The sequence below is a fragment of the Megascapheus bottae genome, chromosome 28 (assembly GCF_031878675.1).
Source record: "Megascapheus bottae isolate mThoBot1 chromosome 28, mThoBot2.hap1, whole genome shotgun sequence".
Classification (NCBI taxonomy): domain Eukaryota; kingdom Metazoa; phylum Chordata; class Mammalia; order Rodentia; family Geomyidae; genus Megascapheus; species Megascapheus bottae.
The window spans coordinates 5,049,575-5,071,247 of NC_143536.1; the positions used below are offsets into that span (position 1 = coordinate 5,049,575).

The window sequence follows — 21,673 nt, forward strand, 5'->3', positions numbered from 1 at the left end:
GGGTGGGGGGATCCTTCAGAACCGATGGCTTGGAAGAAACTGGCCAGGGGGCAGCTGTGACACCACAGAAGTCAAGAGAGGAGAGGGGCAGAGCCCGACAGACCCTCTGGGGTGGTGGTGTTCGCCTCGCACAGGGTCAGGGCACAGTGCATCCACCGTGGCTCCTTGAGGTAGGGGTGAGAGGGGAGCCCGGGCTGGGAGCCTGGGGAGAAGAGGAGCAGCCAGGGCCAAGCTGGGAGGGGAGGCTGAGATAGGATGGGGAGGCGGCCGGTGGTGCCAGGCGACCCCTGCTGGCCACGCGTGGGATAGCACCATCCCAAAGGCAGAAGTGAAGCCTGGAGGCCTGGCCACCCTGCCAGTCACAGGTTCCCCAACTTTGTCCACCCCCATGGATCTCCACCCCTCAATCTGGATCTCAACCCTTGTACGTTAACCTGTCCGCACCCAGCCCTGCGCTCCTCCGCACACACTGGGAAGCCCGGGAGAGGCAGCTCCTCCTTCAGAACTCTGCTACCATGATCAGGTGTGAGGCCAGGAACCTTCTGGAAAACAGCCTAAGAGGTGACAGAGCTGCGGCCTCAGGGACAGCTACCCAGAGACCACTTTGAAAACCGCAGGGCCAAACTCACTCCCTTCTCATTTTATACAAGGTCAACTGAGGCACAGAGGGTGGCGGGGGGGGGGGTGGAGGCAGAGCCAGGCCCAACATTTCCCAGGCTCCATGGGTCTGAGTTTGGCACACGGTGCCCAACTGCAGTTCTGCTTCAAGGCAACCAATTCCAGAGGTTTGGGGATTGGGGTTCTGGCCCGGGACAGGGGACTGGACGATTGGTGAGGCCACAGGAGTCACAGATATGAGAATGGGTAGAACCAGGCCCACTTGGTGCCTATCTGGGACAGTAAGACCACTGGGATTTCAGGAACAGCTGTATCCAGCAGCTCAAGACCAGGCTGGCTTCATGAGGAAAGATAGAGGTGAGTCCAGAGATGAGAAGACTCCAGGTCCACAAGTCAGGCTCCTTTTTCAACCCAGAGAGGCCTGGCCCTGCCTTGGGCCTCTGTGCCCTGGCAGGACCCCTCATTCCTCAGGACCGCTGTAGGAACTCCTCATGGGCTCGGTCCAGGTCCTCCAGCACCTGCAGCAGGTGGGCTGCGGCTGCTCTCTGCCGGTCCAGGGCCTCAGGGGATGGTCCTGGGAGGGTGGGGGACAAGGCCACAGGGGGTCTTAGCTGGCTCCCAAGGCACCCAGTTGCTTTCCTAAGGCTGCAGATTCACACGATGCCCTGAGAACCCCAATGCAGGCTTGGATTCAGGAGGTGGGCAGTGGGCACAGGAGGCAGTGGGTGAGTTGTGCTGGGGGAGTGGGGGTAGGTAGGGCTGCTAGGGAGAGAATGGGGCTCCCCGTCCCTTACTGTCAGCGGTGCCCGGATCCTTCCCAGCATTGGCCTCTGGAGCTAGATCTGGGTTCAGATCCTCCAGGAATTTCATCCTGGATGTCACGAGAGAAACAAGTCTGGTCTCTGACTCCCCATCCCGAAGCCTGTCTAGACATCCTCATCCTGAGATTACAGTCCACCACCTGCTTCCTGACAGGACACGAACTCCTCTCTCAGCAACTGCTCTGATACTGTCACCGGGCCACAGAGCAGTAGAGTGACCTCCCTAAGGTCACACAGCTGTAAGATGGCTGTTACTCTGTACTGAAAACTAACTCTGCCCCTCGTCCCTTAGGGTCATGCTAAGAGGCCCATTATCATTTTCTTGTGTGTTGGTCCTGGGACTTGAACTCAGGGCCCAGGCACTGCCCCTGAGCTTTTTGCTCAAGGCTACCACTTGAGCCAGAGCTCCACTTCTGGCTTTTCACTGGTTGGCTGGAGATGAGAGTCTCTTCACTTTGGAAGTGGCACTGTGGCTTGAAGTGGTAGAGCACTAGCCTTGAGTGAGCGTTCAGGGACAGCACCCCGCCCCTGAGTTCAAGCCCCATGACCCAACAAAAACAAAAGCAACTACTAGTTTTGTCTGCCTGGACTGGCCTCGAACCTTAATCCTCAGATCTCAGCCTCCTGAGAGATTAAGATTGCAATTGTGATCACCAGACTCAACCCGGTCCAGGCTGGGTGGCTGCAGAGCCCTGTGGACAGTGGGTTGGGACAGCCTCTGTCTTGGAAGCCAGGGACCCTGGGACTAGGAAGTGACAGGGGAGCCCTGGGCTCTGGGGAGCTCAGGTGGCAACACTGAGCTCTGGAGTAAGGGACACCGAGAGACCCCAGACGCAGCTCAGCCTTCGGGGTGAAGGGGAGCATGCCTCGGGCCCCGCCTGGCCGCCCTGGACGCTCAGCTAGTACTGAAGAAGGAGCAGGCGCGATGAGGTGGGGAGGGCCGGCCTCACACATCACGTGACCGGAGGCCGCTGGTGTGTGTGTGTGTGTGTGTGTGTGTGTGTGTGTGTGAGCATGCGTACATCACCCACCTGAGCTGGTCCCGCCCCAGGAGCAGCTGACGGTACACGGCCTGGATCTCAGCGTCGGGGTTCAAGGGGTCACTCCAGTCCCCCAGGGTGACCGCCGAGTGTGTGCGGCTGCAGCCGGTGGCTGAGGGGACAGTTGAGGGCCTCATCAGGAGACCCCGTCCCTCCTCCCCGCTGCCCTGCACCAGCCTCAGAATCTCCCCTCCACCCTGCCAAGCCCTCTTGCCCTCTGTTGGCCTCCAGCCCTGGCCTCCCTGCCCACTGCGTTCTTGGGTGCTGTGTCCACTTGCGCTGTGGGCCTTCACCCCACGGTGCACTCTGGGCCATCCGGGGGTCCCCAAAGCCACAGCCGCCATTTGTGACATTGGATTGCAATCACGAAGCATCCAGACTTTCTCTCTCATTCCCCCGCCTCTCTGGGATTTGAACTCAGGATCCAGGCCACAGCGCCACTCTGGTGTTTTGGTGGTTCACTGGAGATGGGAGTCCCATGGCCTTTCCTGCCCTGGCTGGCTTTGAACCAGGAGCCTCGGGTCTCAGCCTCCTGAGTAGCTGGGGTGGCAGGCCCAGGCTTGGGCAGCTGGGCACCGCTGGGCCACAGGGTTCCCCCCTGCTCACCTGCACGCTCGGCCTGCAGGCAGCAGGTCCAGCGGCCGCCGCGAAAGGCCCCGGGGTGGCAGGTGGCCAGCTTGTCCTGGTTGGCGGCGCTGGCCTTGCGCAGGGCCGACAGCCACTGGTTGAGGTCGTTCACGTTCTGCAAGGGGTGAAGGCAGTTAGTCTGGAAGGGGGGACCCCCAAGGAACTCCCTGCGCCCCCCGCTGGCCGGCCTTACCTTGCACTGGAGGTAGGTGGTGCTCTGGGCCCCCGCCTCGTCCCGGGTCACCACCTGCATCACATGCGGCAGCTGGAAGGCGCCCTCGTCCACGCGCTCCACCGCCTGGATGTTCCGCACCGCGACGGAGGTGCGCGCCTGCAACGGGGCTGCGTCACCCACTTCCCTGTGCCTCCCTCTCCCCTCCCCTCCTCTTCCTTAGGGAGGAAAAGCCACCCCAAAATATGCACCACGGTGGGATGGTGGGAGCTAGCTTCCTCCCTCCCTCCCTCCCTCCCTCCCTCCCTCCCTCCCTCCCTTCCTTCCTTCCCTCCTTCCTTCCTTCCTTCCTTCCTTCCTTCCTTCCTTCCTTCCTTCCTCCCCCCACCGCTTTTTCTTTCTCCCTTTCTCTCTTTCATCAGTTGTGGGGCTTGAACTCAGGGCCTGGGCGCTGTCCCTGCTCCTCTATCACTTGAGCCACAGCGCCACTCCCAGCTTGTTCTTCATAGCTGACTGGAAATAAGAGTCTCATGGACTTTCCTGCCCTAGGCTGGCTTTGAACTGTGAGCCTCAGATCTCAGCAAGTAGCGAGGATGACAAACATGAGCCACAGACCACGGCTGGGCGTTTGGCTTCTCAGAGTCCTCCCCACCCAGGGCCTCAGTTTGTCCCCCTGGGGAAGCCAGCGGGCAGCCGGGGCCCCACCTGCCCCTCGGGACTCTTGGCGTAGTCCAGATTGTCTGCACTCAGCCAGAAGTAGCGCTTCTTGAAGGCAAAGCGCGAGGCCAGGCCCCCGGGCTCCTCCTTCCGCTTCAGCAGGTAGCCTTCTCGAACGGTCTCCGAGGGCGGGACCAGGGCCCGAGCTGGGCCTCGGGTCTCTGGGGAGAGGGAGAGCCAGGTGGAGGGGGCCTCAGTGGGCACCCTGGGCTAATTCAAATGTCCCCTGCCTGGAAGTGGCCTCCCAGGCCCCCGGCTGCAGGAACTCACCCTCATCCTCATCCACATCCACCAGCTGGTCCAGAAAGTCTCGCACACGCGTGACGCTCTGCAGCAGGAAGGGGTGCAGCGGGGCCATCCACAGCTCCTTGCCCTGGCCCAGCTGCTGGCCCAGGTTCCCGATGCTCTGCACCGCCTGGAGAGGAGGGCGGGCAAGCCGGCACCAGGGTCACCACCCCGGCCGGGAGCCTCCGCACGCCGGGCACTGGGCCAGATCCCAGGGTTCACGTGGGCGGAGACCCAGCCTGGCACCTGCTCGTCCCTTCCCCTTGGGAGATCTGCACCCCAGTTCCTGTCTTCTGTTCTCCTCTGTGCTTAGATCCCACCCCCGCCACCCCCCCGCCAGTCTGCCTACATCTCTCATGCACACCGTTAAGATGTAGACGTGTGCCCCGCCCCACACCGGCACCTTGGCAAGCAGCAGCAGGGAGCGGCTAGTCTGGGGGTCCGCATGCTGGTCCCGGAGGTTAAACAACTTCGGGGTGAGGATGGCGGGGGCAAAGAACCTCAGGAAGAGGAAGCTGCTCATGACCAGGTACTTCACATCCTGCCAGAGCAGCAGCGGTGAGGCTCCAAGGCCTACATCCCACCTGGGGAAACTGAGGCCACAGGGCGGGGAGGCTGGCTGCGAAATAGGTCATGAGGCCATGCTAGCCTGCCGGGGAGGCCTCCCTTCCCTGGGCCTCAGTTTCTCCAGCTGGAGAGTGGCGTGGCTATCCACACGGCAGAATCAAGTTTAGCCTGTGAGGGAGCTGCCATGGTAGCCATGTGACACGGGAGGGAGCCGTGGCTCCAAGAGGCCACTAGGCCAGTCCTAGGCTTGAACTCAGAGCCTGGGCGCTGTCCCTGAGCTTCTTTTGCTCAAGGCAAGCACTCTACTACTTGAGCCACAGCACCACTTCCGGCTTCTTCTGTGGTACCAAGGAATCGAACCCGGGTCTTCATGCATGCTAGGCAAGCACTCTTCCACTAGGCCTCCAGTCACATTTAACCTCAGGGAAACCACCACAGAGGCCCAGCCTGGAAGGTTCCAGAAGCGCTGGCTAGGCTGTCGGACTCTGTGCCCTATGCTACGAGCCACGGCCTGACCTCCCTCCTCTGCGGGGGTGGGGGTGGGGGGCGATCTCCCGGGTGCCTCCCCCCCCACGCCAGCTCCCCTCCCCCCTCACACCTGCTGGGTTATATCGAGCCCGGGACGGCGCACTCCTGTGTCTATTCCGGGGTGTCATTCACACCGGAGGCAGTGCTCGCTCTGGGGTGTACAGAGCAGCGTGGGCCTGCAATGGGAAGACTCTCCCCCACCCCTCCCCACCCCGCCCGGCAGCCTCCTCCATGCCCACCTCGTGCCCCGCCCCGGGGAAGCGCTCTTCCACGCGCCGCCGCAGCTGCTTGAAGACCAGGCGCAGGGCGAGCGGGCAGCGGTCCACCGAGCCCACAATGGCATCCATGAAGGGCCCCAGGTAGCCGGTCAGCAGCCCCAGGCTGGTATCTCGCACCTGCTCCTCTGAGGGCACGCCCTTGAAGGAGATCCTCCTGCCGCAGAGCAGCCCAGCCTCATCTCCGATCCCCGGATCCCCACTGGCTCCCCTCAGGCTTTGCTCCTTGCTGAGCACATTCTCATTTCACAGCCTTTGGCCACCGTCACGCTTGTCAGCTGAAATGTCACCTACTCAAAGCGGTGACATTTCCCTCCCGCTTAGTCACCACCACAGGCCCTGCTTCCATGCCTTAGAGCGTGGATAAGACACTCATGTTCTGACCTCAGGGCCTTTGCACTTGCCGTTTCCCCGTCTGGAACATCCTTCCACCGAATCTCCACACCACTGTCCCTTGCCACCTTCCAGTCTTTGCACAAAGCCCCCACCCCACGCCCAGCCTCCCATCTTGGCCTCTCCTGATCCACGGATCACAGATCACATTCAATAGCCTTCTCTTCCGCCTGTGGACAATGTTCTTCCCTTTCTGAGTTTCCTGCTGTGTCCTTTGTCCCTGGCCCAGAGCCTGCCTGGCTTGGCCTGCTCGGGTGCCATCTCGCCCAGCTCTAGCCCAGAGGAGGACAGCTCACCTGGCACGGCTCAGGTCCATCTTGCTGGGATCCAGCTCCATGTACTTCTTCTCCTCGAAAACCCGGCTGATACCGGGCCCCAGCACCTCATGCAGGTAGCGCATGCCCACGAGCTGGGGGCAGGGGCACAGGGGCGGCTGAGGGCACAGTCCCCACCCCAGGACCAGCAGGGTCTGGGGTGCAGGCGGCGGCGGGGGGTTCTGCGCCCATCCTCACTCACCTTCAGGAACTGCTCCATGCATTTAGAAGCCAGCGAGTTGGATCGGAAGAGGACGTTGGGGTCAGCTGGGAGGACAGGGGTTGTATTTCTGGGGTGTGACAGCCGCTGGCCCCAGCTCAACCCGGTCACCTAAAGTGGGGGGGGCGGCTTCTTCCAGCCTCGAGGATCAGAGACCCCCAGACTCCACTCAGGACAGAGGCCTAGGCCGGGAGCAGCGAAAACAGCCTGGCACCGAGCTCTGCCAGGCAGATGTGTCGGGGCACCGCCCCCTCTTCCTGTCCCCGGGGGGCCTCCACCGGGCGCAACCCACCCCCGGGGGGCGAGCCACTCACTCGTCCGAGATACCTCCCGCCGCGTCACGTAGTCCAGGAAGGCGCCGGCCAGGCCTCGGCCCAGGAAGAGCTTCACCAGCGTGGTGGCCAGGTCCCCACGGCAGTCCCCGGAGGCCAGCTCCTCCAGCAGCGCCAGCGGGCTGGCCCTGTCCTCCTGCGCCGAGACGGGACGCGGGGGGTGAGCCCAGCACCCGAGAGCCGCCCCGCACACCCCCCCCAGCCCCCCTGCACACCCCCCAGCTCCCCTGCACACCCACCCCCCAGCCCCCCTGCACACCCACCTCCACAGGCTCCCGCACCGAGCCCACGAGCAGCTCGGCCAGAGGCTGGTAGCACTCGGAGGGCAGCACCCGGTCCTCCGTGAGGCGGACCTTCACGCGCAGGGCGCCCAGGCTGCCCCTGCAGAGACAGCGGGGAGCGGGTGTGGGGCGCAGGGAGGGCAGGGCGCAGGTGTGGGTACGGGGCGAATGGGCACGGGAGCAGAAATGGGGCCCAGAGGTGAGCAGGGCTGCACACGTGTACGGGACTCGTGTGACCCCAGGTGTGAGCGGAGACAGGTCCAGTGCGTGTGTGTGTGTGTACACGTGAGCACACGTGCACACGCAGGTGGACAGGGCGGACCGCGGGGGGCGAGCGCGTGTGCACGCGCGTGCACAGCTCAGGAGGCCCACACGGCCCCTCCCTCCTGGCCACATACCCAGCATCCTCCTCTGCACGGGGGAAGGGGAGGAGGCGGAACCAGCCGTTGGGGGGCCTCTGCAGCAGGGCCTGGGCGGGGAACTCCACCTGCAGGGACGTGGATGCACACGCGTGGGACACACACACACACACGTGTACACACACGCGATGCCTCCTTACGTCCATCTGGCTTTTGGAGACGAGTGACCCCCGGAAGGCCGCGTGGGATTAGGCGTGTGCCCTGCACCCACGCGGTCCGGGCAGCCCCGGGAGTGGATGCCCCTCTGCGTTCCCCGGCCTGACCACCACGCGTCCCCTGGCACTCCAGCCTTGCCTCCTTCTAAGACCCCAGCCATGCCCGCCTTACGGGCGGGGAGCCGGAGACCCCCATGCTTCGGGAGGGGCTGGGGAGACCTGAACCCATCCGACTGTGCTGGGCTGAGTCATGGGATGCTGAGAAAGCCAATTTGACTTCCTGAGCAGCTCAGCCTGGCGGGGACGCCACGAAGGCCAGGTCAGAGCAGCTCTGCTGGACAGCACTGGGCCTGCAGTCCCATCCCAGGAGGCAGCGGGGCATGCTGGAGGGCACTGGAGGGCACCGGAGGCTTACCATGCCCAAGAAGTCATTCTTGCCCACCATGTCCCAGTCCCAGAGCTCCACGCGCAGCGGGGCGGGCGCCCCCGACGCTGCCCGCAGCTCCAGCACCTCATCCCAGTGCGGGAACCGGGTCTTCTTGATGATCTAGGGTGAGTGACAGCCGTGTGAGTGTGGGGGGATGGGGGAGGGTGGGAAAACAGGGCCCGCCCACCACCAGGGCCCCCATCCACACTCACCGAGGTCTCCGAGCTCTGGCTGCCCCAGAACACACGTGCAAAGGGGTCCGATGTGCCAGAGATGTCCCGGGGGGCCAGGTCCCTGGGGGGACGGGGTAGGAGCACAGGACCCTTGAGAACCCAGATCCCCCAAAAAGAGGGCCCGAAGGGGAGAGACGGAGCTGGTTCAGTCAATACGTCTCTCCGGGCACCTCTGTCCGAGCTTCCGGGCACTTCTCCTCACACAGCCTGTGCTCCACACGGGGAAACCGAGGCATGGAAAGGTCAGGTCTGCAGCCGCCAGGCCAGCAGGAGAAGGGGTAGCAGAGAGGAGAATGTGAACCTCCATTTTCCTGGAGGCCCCAGGTGGCAGACTTGGACAAAATATGGAGCAGCTGGCTCTGCCCAGGCTGGGCCACAGGGAAAATCACTTGACCACTCTGAGCTTTAGTTTCCTTGTGGAGGAAATCACAGCGACCCCACGGGGTGAAGGGTCACAGAAGATGACTGGTGCAGGGGGCTTAACAGAGCACCTGGCCGGTGTGAGAGCTCAGCTCGGTTATTCAGTCAACATTGTGCCCCCACACCCGGCTTTGGAACAAAGAGTGTGTAGGAGACGTGGACCACACCCGGGTTGTCATGGCAACACAAAAACCTTCACCAGAACTTCATTCTGCTTCTTGAAACCCCCTCAAATCCAGAAACTTCCTCCCACCCACACCAGGAGGGGCTGCCTGCTCCCCCCCCCCCCCCCCCCCCCCCCCCCCCCGGCTTTGCCAGGCACCCAAAGACTTTGGTTTCCTAGGAGCCAACACGGTTGCTAAGCAACAGCACTCAGCCCCTGTCAGGCTGGCATGGATCCTGCTTTGCCTTTTGGTGGGGAGGGGGCCCTGGGCAGGGGCAGTGAGGAGCCCAGGGCCTCACGTTGAATCTGTCACTCCACCTCCTCGGTTCAGTCCTCTCCTATCAGGCCCAGAGAGGGCAAGGAAGGGCTTCGGGATCACACAGCAAAGCTAGAAATGGATCCTCCCCTGCCTGGACACACAGAGGCCCAGAAGTGAGGACTGGAGGGGAGGGGAGGTGGAAAGGATGGGAGATGGTGGAGGACAGGGAGAAAGGGATGAACACCAGGGCTGAGGAAAGGGAGGAGAGAGGACCACGGCTGCTGGTGGCTGCTGGCCGGGGCCTTGCTTGCCCTTTGTCTCTCTGGAAGTTTTCCTCACCCACACTGCCCGCCTGGCCCACGTGACCTCCACGAGCCAATCCCTCCCCTCACCTCTGTAGCCACCAATAAGCTCTAACTCATCCGTCAGTGTGATTGGTCCAGAAATGGGCAGGTGCCCCAGACAAAGTAAAACTCCACCCAGGACAGCACATGGGACGGCAAGGTGTTGGCCGCTCCACTGCTGGCTGCCAGACGAGGGCCGTGAGGGCTGTCAGGGGCGACGCCGCCCGGCATGAAGCCAGCACGGCCAAAGATGGAGCCACTTCCTGAGCTCCGGATTGAACTCCTGGACCCAGCGATGCCTGAGGCCGCCGCTTAGTTCTGCTAACTAACAAACTGACCGGGATGAACTGAGGATCTGCCTGCTCTCATTTGAGTCGTGCATCCCCCAATGTCCGGCCCATTGTTGTGAACCACAGGCCGGCAAGGAAGGGACTAACGAGGTGTTGCCTACAATTTGCCCCCTCCTTGGCCCACTAAACAGGCAACTAGTAATTCGAGCATGTGTCAGGCCTTGAGTCCCGAGGCCTCCTGGACAGCGAGGTGCCCAGGGTCCGGCAGCTGGGCACACAGGGGACCCAGGCTGTGCCCACACCACCCCCACCCCCATCCCTGCTGACTGTACCTGGCCTGCCGGATGTGGCAGCGAAGACAGCGGCCCCTGGCCTCCTCCAGGACCTGTACCGCCAGGCTCACCTCCCCCTGCACCTCGGCGTCGGGGTCCACGCGGCTCAGATTGACCCAGCTGTCGACACCTGTGGGGCACAGGGGCAGACGCTTAGTACAGACACCAGCCCTAAAAGTTCACCAGGGTGGGCTGTGTGTGTGTGTGTGTGTGTGTGTGTGTGTGTGTGTGACAGCCTCTATACCCGGGCTGTAATTAAGTCAGTGGGGAGAAACAGGGCAATGGTCCAGGAAGGGTCTGCCTGGGAGCCACGGCCCATACTCTGAGCTGTGTGTTGTGTGTCCTCTGTCACCTCAAAATACAGCCCCTAAACCTCAGCCCTACTCCACAGAATCTTGGGTCTGTCTTGAAGATAATATTCTCTTGTCTTCCAGGGTCTACTGGAGCAAGGAGTCAGCTTTGTTTCTAACTTCTCTACCTTTTCTCTTTTTTTTCTTTTTTTTTTTTTTTTTTTGCCAGTCCTGGGCTTGAGCTCAGGGCTTGAGCACTGTCCGTGGACTTTCTCGAGGCTAGAGCTCTACCACTTGAGCCTCAGCAACACTTCCAGCTTTTTTCATGTATGTGGTACCGAGGAATCGAACCCCAGTCTTTGTGCATGCTAGACAAGCGCTCTACCACTAGGCCACACTCCCAGCCCCTAATTTTTGTTTTTAATTGGAGATCAGAATCTCATGGACTTTCGTGCCCCGGCTGGCTTTGAACCGTGATCCTCAGATCTCAGCCTCCTGAGCAGCTAGGATGACCGGTGTCGGCCACCAGCCCCGGCTCTCGCTAATTTTTTTGAGGAAGGGACAGTGTTGGGGTTTGAACCCAGGGCCTGGCACAGGCTAGGCAGGTGCTCTGCCGCTGAGTCATACCCACCCCCCTTTTTGCTGGAGTCACTCTAGGGACAGGATCTTGTATTTCTGGCTGGTCTACGTTGATATCTGGGCCCACAGGCCCAACCAGTGAGCGCCACACACACAAGGAAACAGGCTACCATGAGCGGCAGCACGCAGCAGCACCAGCCTCTGGTGTTATCTGGACATTGGGTCAAATACTTCCCAAGAAATGCCAGCAATGCAGGTTAGAAGTTTGCATGGAGAGGCCCTTCCGCTCCCTCCCTCCCCAGTCCAGCCCTGGTGGTGGTAACACAGGTATCTAGACTCCAGCGTGAGCACACACAGGGCGCTGTGGTCAGGCAGGGCGCTGCCTGCAGCGAGCACCTGGGGCCCGTGTCCAGGCCCTGACTTCGAGCACTGAACCCATACGCGGACTAATGGTCCCCAGAAGGCCCGGTGCCGCCCGCCCCGGCCCACCTCGGGGGTCGGCGGTGATGGCCTCCTTGCTCAGGGAGATCTTGCCGATGATGTCATCGTGCCTGCAAAGCAGGGGGTGGGGGCCGGTGAGGCGTCCAGCTGGGGTGCGCTCAGCTGAGGGGCGGCCCCTCTCCTCCCACCGCCGCCCGAAGCCCCGCACGCCCCGCCCCTCATGCTCACCAGGCCCCGCCCACCGCACACACCCCCGCCCCTCGGTGCTCTGAGCCGCCCCGCCCACTGCACGCCCCGCCCCTCTTGCTCACCCGGCCCCTCCCACCGCACACATCCCGCCCCCTCGGTGCTCTGCACTGCCCCACCCACCGCACGCCCCGCCCCTCATGCTCACCCAGCCCCTCCCACCACACACCCCGCCCCCTCAGTGCTCTGCACCGCCCCGCCCACCACACGCCCCGTCCCTCATGCTCACCCGGCCCCGCCCACCGCATGCCCCGCCCCTCATGCTCACCCAGCCCCTCCCACCACACACTCCGCCTCCTTGGCGCCCCGCCCACCGCACGCCCCGCCCCTCATGTTCACATGGCCCCGCATGCCGCACGCTCCGCCCCTCTTGCTCACCCAGCCCCTCCCACCACACGCCCCGCCCCCTCGGTGCTCTGCGCCGCCCCGCCCACCGCACGCCCCGCCCCTCATGCTCACCAGGCCCCTCCCCACCCACCGCACGCCCCGCCCCTCTTGCTCACCCGGCCCCTCCCACCACACACTCCGCCTCCTCGGCGCTCCATGCTCACCTGGCCCCACCCACCGCACGCCCCGCCCCTCATGCTAACCAGGCCCCTCCCACCACACGCCCCGCCCCCTCGGTGCCCTGCGCCGCCCCGCCCACCGCACGCCCTGCCCCTCTTGCTCACCCAGCCCCTCCCACCACACACTCCGCCTCCTCGGCGCCCCGCCCAGTCACCCCAGGGTGTCCTGGTCCAGCACGTAGAAGGCCAGATGGTGGAAGTCCAGCGGCAGGTGCACCGTGTACTCCTCCCCCCAGAAGGGGCTCAGGCTCCGCCACACAGTCGCTGTCCTGCAAGAGGGGAAGCGGCTGGGACCGCCCCACCCCCGGCAGCGTCCCCAGGGATGGCCTGGACCACTCGAGGGCCCCACGGACCCCTTCCAGGGCAGGAACCTCAGGACGCTGACCAGGCCCAGACACAGACACACACAGACCCCGGTGCACACGCAGGTCCTCAGTGCACGGCCAAGGAGCTGGACTCACAGGGAGATTCCCACATACAGAGACGAGACACACCAGACACTCCAGACCGGCAGAGACTGCAGGCACACCCCACATACGCAGATACACCAGGTGCCCTCAGAAACTTCTAGAAACACATACAGTCACCCACAAGCAGCATGACACATTCCAGCCCTACAGTGACACACAGAGGTACCAAGCCACACCCACACCGGCACACATTGGCTGGCACACACACAGCTCCAGTCACTCCATCTCCATACTTCCAAGGTCTTCGGGTGAAGCCATGGGTCATGTTAGCACAGTGCCGCTGGTGGGAGGGAGCTAGGGGGAGAGGACTGAGGGCTTCCTGATGGAGAAGCAGGCAAAGAGGAGCAGCAAAGAGGACAAGTGTGTTCCAGATGGCTGGAACAGCATGTGCAAAGGCCCTGAGGCAAGAGTCTGCTTTTTTTCGGTTCAAAGAACAAGAAGGCATCAGAGACAAGGGGGGAACTGGAAAGGCCAGGATGGGGTGAAATGAACAGGGACCTGAGCATTCCAAGATTCACAGTAGACAAGGGAGACCACACAGGTGTACACACAGACACACACGCACACATGCATGTGTGCACAGGCTGTGTCCTATGACTCAGCCTAGGGGCTCCACCTTCAGATAGACCTTCAGTGATTCTGCTCATCTCCTCTCCCCCACCCAGCCTTTTCCTATCTAGAGGGCCCTCTTCTCCACAGCTCCCAATCTGTCAGCTCCTCAGAGCTCGGAGAGGGGGATAGCAGCCTGAGGTCCCCCAGAAAAGCGATCTGCAGAAGGGGCCAGGAGCAGTCTGCACACAGGGGTGCGAGGGGGGGGGGAATGGTGGAGGTCAGCTTTCTCGCACACGGGCTCCCTACCATCTGGACCAGAACTGGCGCCAGAACATCCTGGATCTTGCCGTCTCCATAGGAACCGAGGCTCTGCCGCCTGCCCACCCACCTCCCTCTGGCCTGTGGGGGCGGGAGTGTGGCCTTGCCCGTGCCTACCATGCAGAGAATCTACACCCCACCCTTGGGCTCACATCTGCACCCACCAAGGCAGGCACAAGCTCTCACATGTGAATGCAGGACGGTCCATACATGGGCACACACGCACACACACACACACACACGCACGCGCGCGCGCACACTGGTACACAGGAGCCCTGTGGCCCCCCCCTCCAGCATGCACACGTGTACACATGGGCACAGGCATTCACGCCAGCTCTGCCTCCCTCTCCCCCGAACACTCACAAATAGGTCCAGCTGGAGAGGCTCACGCACACAAAACACACACACACACACACACACACACACACACACACACACACCCCAGCAGGCCCGGAACCAGCCAGTCCAGCCAAGCGTGAGATGCCAACCCCGGAGAGGCCAACAGTGGAGGGAGGCCAGATAGTGGCAGCTGAGTCACCAGAGAGGGAGGACAGCCGAAGGTTGGTGAGCTACCAGGGGACAGCAGCCGGCAGCCCTGATGGGCTTCCTGGCGGAGAGGCTGGGACACAAAGTGACTACCTGTGGGTCTCCCCAGTTTCCTGGGTTGGCACTGCCCCTCCCTGTGCCCCAGATCTTTTGTTATTGTTGTTGCTGGCAGAGGTCTTGCTATGTAGCCTGGTTTGGCCTCAGATTCACAGTCTTCCTGCCCCAGGCTCCCAGACGCCAGGACTACAGGCACGCGCCACTGCACACTGAACCCTCCTTGCCTGGCTTCCCCAGGTCTAGGAAGAACCCCTCCTCCCCCCTCCCCCCACTCCATACCTGGCCACCACCTCATCATCCACTTTGACCAGGCAGTAGGGGTCACTGCTTCCAGACCTGCAAAGTAAGGGGGTCAGGGAGGGGCTGGCGTGGGCAGCCCTGGTGAGAGACCCCAATCTGTTTCATTGCTCAGGCAGGGGAGTCCAGAGCAGGGGTCACATGGTCAGACCAGCAATGGAGATGTCATCCCCACAGTGCATGTGGCTTCCCTGCTGAGAAAGGGCCACAGAGGCATAGGACCAGGAAGAGGGAGAGCCCTTCGATGCCCGGCTGAGTCCCGGTCCCCAGTGTGGATGGCTGGCATCTCCCTTCCCAACTCCTGGCCTCGATTTTGCTGCCCTGTAAGTGGGAAAACCGCTACACTGAAGCAACAATGTGCATGTTGTGCCCTCTCGGGCAACGAAAGCCAGGTCCACCACCCCTTCACAATAGAAGTCCTTCACTGAAATCTCCATCTGCCCTGTCCACCCCGTCCATGGCTCCCACCCATGCATTCAGTCCTCGGAGAAACTGAGGGCAGAGGAGCACATGACCCAGGAGTTCGAGGCCAGCCTGGGCAACATAGCCCGACAAAACTCTTCATACATACATACATAAAATAACCCCCTGAGCCCCCGAAATCATCTCACTCCCTGTTTCTCTGCATTTCCCAACTGCCTCCCTCAATGAAGCTTTGAGCTTCTTGGGGGACAGTCTATACCCCTCTTTCTCCTTCATCTCCCACTTGGCCTGGAGTTGGTCCGCGGGAGAGGGTTCTGAGTGCGCAGTTTTTGGGGTGTATGCTCGGGAGTCCACCCACACACCCGGGGCTGGCGGTCATCCCTCCCAGGGGGCCCAGTGCCCCTCCACCTGCCCCCCGGCCCCTCATGGGAGCCAAGCTCCGGACCAGCTGCTCCGGGCTCTGACGCACAAGCCCTTATCAGGCTCCCATCAGGTAGGGGCCAAGGTGGCGAAGCGTGCTGGGAAGCTCTGGCCTCTCCGGGCCTGGCCTTTCCCATGGCCCCTGCCCCGGTGCAGCATGGGAAAGAGGCCCCTTCGCAAACCCTCTCTGGTTTGTTCAAAGAAGCTGTGAGCCTTCAGATCCTAGGGAACTGTCTCTCTGGTCCTCAGTTTCCCCACTTGTGAACTGCAGATATCAGTAAGACTGCGTGAAGAATGGAGCTGCCTCCAGCAGCCGTGCCCATTGTAGGAGGGACTCTGAAATCAACTGTGGCCTCCTCTGGCCCGAGGTTGGCATTGCTGTGAACCTGGTCAGGGTTCGGGGTCCAGGCCCTCCACCTGAGGGGTGGGCAGAGAACACAGCCCATCCCAGAGCCACTTCCCCTGCCCTCAGTTCAGATACCGCCCCCCCCCCCCCCCGCCCCGCTCAGATCCCCAGCATGGTCTGGAAGAAAGAAGCCATCAGCTAGGGGAACTGAGGAAGGGTGGCTGGGCTCCCAGCTGGGGTGGGGTGACGCCCCCTCATCATCCTTGCTCTGGGGCATGGCTCTTACCTGGCCTGGGGAAATAGCAGGGCTCCAGAGTGGCCCAGAACCAGACCTGCCATCCACTAGGATAGTGGAAGGATAGATGGAAGGACAGAGCTCAGACTGACAGACGGGCCCCACCCTCCTGGGCTTCATGGGTTATGGACATGATGGAGGCTCAGAATCTCACTCTTAGGGGATTTTCAACAAGAGGGCAGCCTGGCAGCAGGTGTAGTTGCTCTGCTTTTATTTCAGGTAGATTTGTTTGGGGGTGACTGCTGAGAAAGAGGGTGGCTAAAATCCCTAAGGGCATAGTGTGTGTGTGTGTGGGGGGGGGTTCCATGGTAAGAAGGTTCCTGAAATCAAAGGCTGGAGGGAGAGAGAGGGAGAGGGAGAGGGAGAGAGCGCCCCCCTCCAAGCAGAGCTAAGGCCCAACCTTAACCTGAACCAAGACTCCACCAACCAACTCACCTTAGCCCAGGTGAACCCTGACGTGCCCTCTACCCTCAGCTGCCAGAAAGGGATGGGGGCTCTGCCCCCAGCCTCCTGTGCCCAGTGGGGAAACCAAGACTCAGAAGGAGTTGGGCTCAAGGTCAGGCAGCCAGCATTCTCGCAGTGGCCCACACCTGTCTCGGGTGCTGATCGCCTCAGAACCCGCTCTGGGCTCCAGGCCAGTGCGGGAGGGGACAGGACGGGCTCCCCATTCCTGCTGAGTCAGTAATTGCTGACTCAGCTCTGGGGAGCAGAGCCAGGAGCAGAGACCCCAGCCGGGTCTGTCACCAGCGGCAGGGATGAGCCTGGGCGTGGGGGGGGGGAAGTGGTTCCCCAGACAGCTGGACATCCAGGCAAATGTCACGGGGTCTGGCAGCTACAAGACTGGGGGTTCTCAGGGCTCTGGGTCAAAAGGACCCAGGAGGCCACCTGGTGACACTCTGCGAGCCTAGACGTGGTTTGTGCGGAGGGGGAAGGGGACCATCTGGACGGGGCCCTCGGGAATCCTCGGCGGGGGCGCCCCATATCCTCCTCCCAGGCCGGAAGAAAGCGCCTCCCGCAGCACCTGCCTGCACTTAGAGACCCTGCAGCCCCTCCCCGCTCGGGAGGACCCCCTGGGGAGCACCCCGGAACAAAGACGCCTGCTCCCCGAAGCGGGGCGGGCATCTGCCACGGGGACGGCCCGGGCGGCCCCGACGCCGCCGCCCTCCGGGTCCCCTCGCTCCCAGCCCGCGCCCCCCGGCGCCCCGACACTCACACGTCCTTGGCGGGCAGCGCCCGGCCCTCCACCACACGGATACTCAACGAGCTGCTCTTGGCCATGGCGCTCGGCCCCAAACTTTCGGGGCAAGAGGGCGCCGAGATTCCGAGGCTGGACCTGAAGCGCCTACATGTCACCAGCTGCGAGCCCGGCGCCCTGCCGCGGGGACCCGGCGACACCTGTCCCGGACGCGAGGGGCCAGATCGGGGGGGATTCGGATGGAGGAGAAGCAATCGGGCCCCTGGGAGCAGGGGGCGCCCGCCGGGCTCCACAGGTAGGAGCTGCGCCCCAGGCCGGCGGGCGCACAGGCGGGCAGAGCGCGCGGGGGCACCACCAGCCCTCGCTGTGGCGCGCGAGCTCCAGGAGGGCCGACTGGGCGGGCAGGGGGCGGGAGGGGGAGGCTCAGGGCCGTCCCCGATCCCGCCTCCCGCAGGGTCCCCGCCCGCCCTCCGGGCCCCTCGCGCGCCCTCTGCCGGCACCCCAGCCACGCGCGCTGGAGCGCAGGGTGGCGGAGACCCGGGGGTGCCCAGGCTGGCAGCGGGGTGGGCGTGGCCGCTGAGGGGGCGTGGCTTCGTTGGTGTGGGCGTGGTCTCTGTTGAGAGGGCGTGGCCTCGGGTTCTGGCTGAGTTGGCTGGGGGCTGCGATCACTTTATCCTGGGGGAACCCCCCATTCCAGCACTTCTTACCCCCCTTCCTGCCGCACCGCCTGCATTCCTGGGGCGTCGGCTCGGTGGAGGGCGGGGTCCCCCAGTGAACCCCAGGGAATGGGAGCCGGCCGCAGGAACACCAAGGGCAGGCGCTGCACAGGAGGGGAGGCGTGGAGATAAGTCCTCCGGGGGTCCCCCCCGTGCCAGGCACCGCTGTGAGGGATTCTCTTTGTTCTGCTCCTATCGTGCTGTGCGCTATGCGCTATCGCTCCCAGCTTGCAGATAAAGAAACTGAGGTTCAGAGGCCTTAGAGAGCTGGGCTGGAGTCTCACGGTTAGTAACTGGTTTGCCTTCCTGGGTTTTGATCCTGGCTCTGTCCCTTTGGTCGCCTAACCTCTCTGTGTCTCGATTTGACTTTCTCCTCTGTTCAGTGGGAATGAGGCCCTATCTTACCCACAGGGTTCTGAGAGAATTAACTCAGACAATGCAGTAAGGGAACACAGGCACCTAGTCCCGTGTTCAATATTAACATTATAGATAGTGTTTAATATTATTGTGCTTTGAGGTGTGGCTCATTTGTCAACTCTCCGGGTTGCTCTTGCATCTTGGGTCCATCTCTCTTTATTCTCTGCTCCTTCAGCTCTAAGTTGGAAGGTTTTCGAGTTTTAAATGAGCTAAATGTCCAGAAGGGCCTGGTCCAGGCTAGAAAGTGTCCCCCCTCCCCCCTGCATTTATTTCTCTTTCTCTCTGGGTTTGTCAGTTGGCTAAAGAACTTTTAGAAGAGCGGGTGCAAGCCTGCTGGACTCTCTCAGGCCAGCCCAGGGCTCAGGACTGGGCACCAGTGGGAGGGCCCTGCAGACTGTGGGTGGCAGTCACCACCCAGACTGGCAGGACTGACCCCCCCACTCCCTCCTCCCTCCCAGACTCCACCCTGGCCAGCCTAGGAGGACTCAGAGTCCTGGAATTCTCTTCTTAGCCTCAGTGGCCTCATCTGGGGATTGAGTCCAGCTGAACAGCCATAAGCCTTGGTACTTTACAAGGTACCAAGAGGGATCTGGGGCCCAGGTCAGAGCAGCAGAGATCCCAAATGGTTGGTGAGACTCCTTTGGCTTCTTGCCCAAAGCACCCCAAAGTCAATGTACACTGGAGGGGAAAATGAAAGCTGTCATGTGACCACAGCTGCCAGACTGGGTGTGGACGGAGCCCCCCCCCCACCTGGGCCTCTGTCTGAACGTTTTTGCCCCAGGGAGGCTGCCCAGACCTCAGGGCCCCACCACAGCCTCTTGCGTTCCTCCTGTGCCAGCCACTTCCTGTTGTTCTGCAGGTTCAGGAGCAGCAGCTGGCTTGTGCCTCGCCAGGCCACCAGCCAGGACCCGGGCCCAGCGAGCCGCCCGCCTCACAGATCCTTAGAGGACGCAATCAGCAGTGCAGCGGAGAGCACACAGTAGGGGCTTACTGGATTGTCTGTGGAAAGGCAAACCCGCAGCCCTTGTTTTACCAGCTCTGTGCAGGCCAGCGCCCCTGTGTCTCCTGCCAGCTGGTACTGTGAAAAGCCTCAGGTGTGGGAGATGCCAGCCAGGATTCAAGAGTCCAGGCACTAGTGGCTCACGCCTGTAAATCCTAGCTACTCAGGCAGCTGAGATCTGTGGATTGAGGCTGGAAGCCACCCTAGGCAGGAAAATCTATGAGACTCCAAAAGAAGTGCTCAGGGACAGTGTCCACGCCCTGAGTTCAAGACTTAGGATTGGAGCGCATGCGTGCATGTACACACACACACACACACACACACACACACACACGCACAAGCAGAGAGATTTTCGGTCAGGCTGGCCCAGAGTGCCTCAGTTTCCCCCTCTGAAAATCTAGCTAATGACATTACATCTCTGCAAAAGAAGTCTGTGAGTGGAAAAACGAAGGTCAGCCATTTAGCACACCTGGCCCACAGCAAGAGCTCACTTGGTGTCCCGGCCACAGTGGAGAGAGATGATTCCACCCGTGCCTGACATTGGGCTTCACTTGGTGGTCTGGTGCTCATGGCGCCAGTGCAGGGTCTCTGGGCCCCAGCCAGGGTGGAGCGCCAGGGGGGAGGGGCAGGGGGAGGGACAGGGGGGGGGCATGGCCCCTCGCACAGCCCCTGCTGTTCTGAATCACAGGCTGGGAATCCAGGGACTCTTGTGCCAGCTGAGGTTTCTGATAAAGATAGCCAGGCCAGACTCTGCCAGCCCTCTTGGCCTTCCTGCCCGGGCCTGCTGCCCAGGGCACCGAGTGCTGTTTTTTCATCTGCCATCCTGGGCACTCGAGGAGGAGAGCACCCCGTCCACCAGCATCTGGGAGACTTGAGCTAGACCACCAGGGGAGAACGTAAACCATGGAAACTAACCAAGCCCACAGCGTTTGGGTCCATTTTCCCAGCACCCCAGAGGGCATGAGCTCCCAGCCCCTGCTCCCCCTAGACTGTCCTGAAGTCAACACCCCTCGGGCTTTTCTCAAGTGCCCCTTGCCCATGCCACCCTGCCTTGGCTCATGGATTTCTCCTCTTTTCCCTCCCTTGCTCATCCCTTCTCCCAGCAAGTACTCACCGAAGGCCTCAACACAGCTTTCCCCCCACCCCCAGTCCACCGGGGCCTGGGAAGCAAAGCTCAGGAAATTAATGTAATAGAGCATCGTAGCATAGGGCCTTCTATCACAAGGGAGTTCTCCAGCCAGGCGTAGTGGCTCACACCTGTAGTCTCAGCAGCTACACGGGAAGCTGAGATCTGAGGATCATGAGTCAAAGGCAGGAAAGTTCATAACATTCGTATCTCTGATTAATCAGTACAAAGCCAGAGAGGCAGGAAGGCAGCTCCTCCCCACGCCTGGAAGGCCTTGCTCTGTAACCTTGCTCTCGGTTCCCGGTTCCCGGTTCCCAGTAGTTTTACACGCTTGTCTGCTTTCCTAAATGTCAGGAACAATGTCTGATTCGTGCCAGGCCTCCCCACCCTGGAGCTAGGCTTGCTGGGTCCCCCTGCCTGCCTGGAATGAAGTGTTTCAGCCTCTGTTCTACCGCCCCATGTCCCCCCACCCCCAAAGCAGGTGGCAAACATGCCCCCGTGTAGCCCCCATTTTGCTTGGGCAGACTGGGTCCTGTTCTGAGGGGCAGGGACTCTCTCTTTGTCTCAGACACAAAGCTCTGTTTGTAATGGCTCCTGAGACTGTGGGCACCAAGCCCCAGGGCTGGAGGTCTGGCAGGGAGAATGTGGGCAGGGCTGCACCCCCCCCCCCAAGTCCCCTCCTCACTCTGGAATGGAGAAGTAGGAAGGAGTCTCGCAAGCCAACCTGGGACACGAGGGGTGGGGCTATTTCCTGAACCCTGGGGTTGAGGCCAGGGAAGTGCCAGGGAAGACATGGTATCTTGTGATCACTCACTGGCCGGTCCCCTCCCCCCAGGGTGACAGGCAGAGACTCCAGAAGCTGAGCAGCCAGGGGAGCCCCAATAGGAGAAGCACCCCATTTAACATGGGAGATGCAGAGCTAAGGGCACTTTCTCTGAGGGGAGTTCCTTAACCTCCCCTGGACGGGTCTCTGGACCCGGTCCCCAGTCTGTCACCTGTGGCACAGACATTGCCCCCCGTTGGCCTGTGGCAGCCCTGATTTACTCTTTCATGCCTGAGTTCCGGGCTACAATGTATAGGACTTTGTTCTCTTCCAGGAGGGGACCAGAGTCCCCTTCCTCAGGGCCATATGCCAGTCTTC

At 62.0% G+C, this 21,673-nt stretch overlaps 1 protein-coding gene across 1 annotated transcript; it reads right to left on the bottom strand.

Annotated features, from left to right (window-relative positions):
* Window positions 1-625: 625 nt before the first annotated feature.
* Rasal1 (RAS protein activator like 1) lies at window positions 626-17,455 on the bottom strand. Its single transcript, XM_090320135.1, has 21 exons — window positions 17,292-17,455; window positions 14,577-14,633; window positions 12,510-12,623; window positions 11,591-11,652; window positions 10,233-10,362; window positions 8,404-8,485; window positions 8,180-8,311; window positions 7,589-7,677; window positions 7,173-7,290; window positions 6,892-7,045; window positions 6,560-6,624; window positions 6,340-6,452; window positions 5,615-5,807; window positions 4,684-4,821; window positions 4,266-4,410; window positions 3,984-4,156; window positions 3,300-3,437; window positions 3,086-3,221; window positions 2,471-2,591; window positions 1,413-1,489; window positions 626-1,192 (listed from the first exon to the last, which is right to left on the bottom strand). The coding sequence occupies exons 1-21, from the start codon at window positions 17,354-17,356 to the stop codon at window positions 1,086-1,088; spliced, it is 2,409 nt and encodes an 802-aa protein (XP_090176261.1). The 5' UTR covers window positions 17,357-17,455; the 3' UTR covers window positions 626-1,085.
* Window positions 17,456-21,673: the final 4,218 nt, after the last annotated feature.